The sequence below is a fragment of the Silurus aristotelis genome (assembly GCF_946808225.1).
Source record: "Silurus aristotelis genome assembly, chromosome: 14".
NCBI classification, from domain to species: Eukaryota; Metazoa; Chordata; class Actinopteri; order Siluriformes; family Siluridae; genus Silurus; species Silurus aristotelis.
Genome location: NC_139587.1, coordinates 16,505,889 through 16,508,765, shown reverse-complemented (window position 1 = coordinate 16,508,765; position 2,877 = coordinate 16,505,889). Strand labels below are relative to the sequence as shown.

The 2,877-nt window shown below is 35.6% G+C and overlaps 1 protein-coding gene and 1 long non-coding RNA gene across 2 annotated transcripts in view; one reads left to right on the top strand and one right to left on the bottom strand.

Annotated features, from left to right (window-relative positions):
- The first annotated feature begins 305 nt into the window (after positions 1-305).
- Positions 306-2,877, top strand: part of LOC310737176 — a 14,824-nt gene continuing 12,252 nt past the window's right edge. The window contains exon 1 of the long non-coding RNA XR_014536774.1: positions 306-756. This is a non-coding gene — a long non-coding RNA (uncharacterized lncRNA). The remainder of the gene's footprint in view (positions 757-2,877) is intronic.
- The window catches only part of mtnr1ab (melatonin receptor 1A b), a 12,913-nt gene continuing 11,808 nt past the window's right edge, over positions 1,773-2,877 (bottom strand). The window contains exon 2 of the mRNA XM_083561369.1: positions 1,773-2,750. Within this exon, the coding sequence (XP_083417495.1) occupies positions 1,882-2,750 (869 nt within the window). The 3' untranslated portion in view covers positions 1,773-1,881. The remainder of the gene's footprint in view (positions 2,751-2,877) is intronic.

Here is a 2,877-nt window from a genome sequence, read left to right as displayed (position 1 = left end):
GGCATATCTTTTCAGGTGTTAATCGAATGAAAGTGGATTTCTCAGTAGTTGAAATTAAACACTTCATGTCCCTCTACTACTGAAGCTCTGAACTGAAGCTACCAGCAGACTTGAGAAGTGAGATGTTACTCATCAGGCCCATGCTTTTGGGCCTGATAAAAGCATGCTTACCTCTGGGGTACAACGGCTTGTTCATGTTTACAGATCATGACCATTCATAATAAAGTTTTAAAAGCCTTTATATATTGATCCACATATAGAGTGGCTACCTAAAGTTCTTTATTCAACTTGTTAAACACAAAACTTGTGTAATTTTTTTTATTTTAGTAAGAATTTGGTAAAAGGGTGAAGATGTAATTTGGTCGAATGAAGAAAAAGGCTGACAGGTAGGCACTGAAAGAAAACAGGATTATTTATCAAACCTGTTCGAACACAAAATGCTTTTACTTCAGCTTCCACAGATATACAGACACATTCAGCTCTAAGCATAGAAACAACCATCTGTGGGCATGGACACAGCCACTTGCACTTAAAAATAGCTCAGGGATTGTACTTGCTGTATATCCAGGATGCACAGGATGAATCATTCTATGAAAGAATCGTGCATGGATAAAAGCCTAGCTCAACATCTGATTCTACTGCTGACAGATATCCGGCAAACTGATTTTTCATTTCAAGGCAACCTACAGGAGACATCATTGTGATAGAAACATCTGTAGAGCACATCATTCAGCCCAGAAATCCGGTTCTGCTCAGGTGATCTAATCCATTAGATTTTTTTTTTGACAAAATAGACTTAATAAAAGCAAGGCTGTATAGCAATATACAAGAATATGACAAAATAACAAACATATTCTATCATAAATTCAGTCGATTATAATTAAAATATTACATTCACAGTTGCATTTCAACATAATCCAATTATGCTAATGATATGAAAATAAATACCCTGTTTGGCCTTGTTCAAAGACAGCTGTACCTTGAATTTCAATTTACACATTTACCGAAACAAATACAACAAAAACATATGTTTAGTCATGTTGGTTTATGATGAACAATAAAGTAATTTATAACTTAAAGCATGTATAACTTCTGACTGCGAAGTGACACAATAATGGTGTTTTGAACACAGAACTTGAAGCATGCACAAATAGAAACAGATTGTTATGACCAATTTATAGTGATCATAAAGATTATCCATAAGACCTGAAAATACTGCTTTACCTTTTCAGTCTTCCATGATAAAAATTTCCAGCACTTTTATTTTATCTTCCTGTCAAACTTTAGTTTATTTAAAATATTTTATTCATTTACAGGGAAATTTAAAACAGACTAAAAAAAACAATGTTAAACTATAAAAAAAAAAACATAATGGCAACATTTCTTTTACAGTTTCCTTTACAGTTGGTGAAATGACTGCTAGTTTGAGTTTGTTCACCAATCTATAAAAGGGGTTAAAATACTATATATTTGTTTACAGCTAATTAACAACCTTGCTAACTATAGTATGTTAAAAAAAACATTCTAACAATCATTTGGTAAGCTTCAAGTCTTTTTCATGTGCCATAGACAACTTCTTTTAAGATAAAATAATTATTTAAATAAAACTGTATGTAAAATCTAATAATCTTCTTTTTTTTTTTACTCTGAGAAAACATTTGTGCACAAACTGAAACTGACTTCAGAATGTCAACCAAAATCGTCATGATAAAAAAATAGGTCTTTTCCCATTTTGAAACAAAGATGTAAGAAAGGATAATCTACACAACATGTGTGTTTAAATACATTGTTTATACTGTATTTACTTTACTACATAATACCATTTACAGTTCCAAGGTTTCCAGATGTGTATTTGGAGTATTTGTTGCTCACTCTTTGTGTTTACACTGATTCTACTTTCTCTTGGTTGTTGTTTGACATTAAAGCAGATGGCTTACTTTTTATCCTGTCTGCAGCATCATTAGAGCTGTCTGGGTAGAACATTCTAGCAGTGCAAAATGAGATAATTATTTTTTTGTACTCTTGTCTAAAGTTTTGATTGAGAAGTCCATAGACAATAGCATTAAGGCAGCTGTTAAAGTAAGCCATGAAATAACTGAACACAAAAAGCCACTCCGGGATGAGAGGTGCCACCCGTTCAGGGTTCACAGCAACAGCCAGGCCGATAAAGTTTAGCGGAGCCCAACAGATAGCAAAAAGCACAAACACCACAAACATGGTGACAAAATTTCTCACTGTATGTGGTGTAAGCTTGGTTCGGAACTCAGGCTTGACGCGTCTTCGCACCTGGATGACCAGAATCCAGATCCTCAAATAGCAATAGGTGACGACCAGTATGGGAAGAATGAAGTGGAAAAAGACCACGGCGATGGTATAGGCCGAACTGGCTGACTGTGCAAATGTGCACGAGTACACCCGCTGGTCATACTGCAGCGAGCCCACGAAGAAGTTCGGCACTATAGCAACAACAGTCAGGATCCAGATTAGGACGACATAGCACACCGAGTTTTTGTCACTGTAGAGCTTGTCATACTTGAGGCTGTGACAAATGTAGCAGTACCGGTTCAAAGCAATGCCAGTAATGTTAAATATTGACCCAATGACACTTAGTCCCATCAGAAAGCCACTGATTTGGCAATGTAAAAATCCCAGGTTCCATCCATTGTTGAAAATAGACATCAGCACCAGTGGGTAGGGATAAACTGCCACCACTAGGTCTGCTACTGCCAGGCTCACCACAAAGATATTTCCTGCAAAAGAAATAGTGTGTAATCAGGCCTGATTTATCATTCACATAAGAAATTGAGGGAACTATATAAAATGACATTGACTGTGCAATTTTTGCAAAAGGAAAGTGAAATATAAAACTGCAAAACA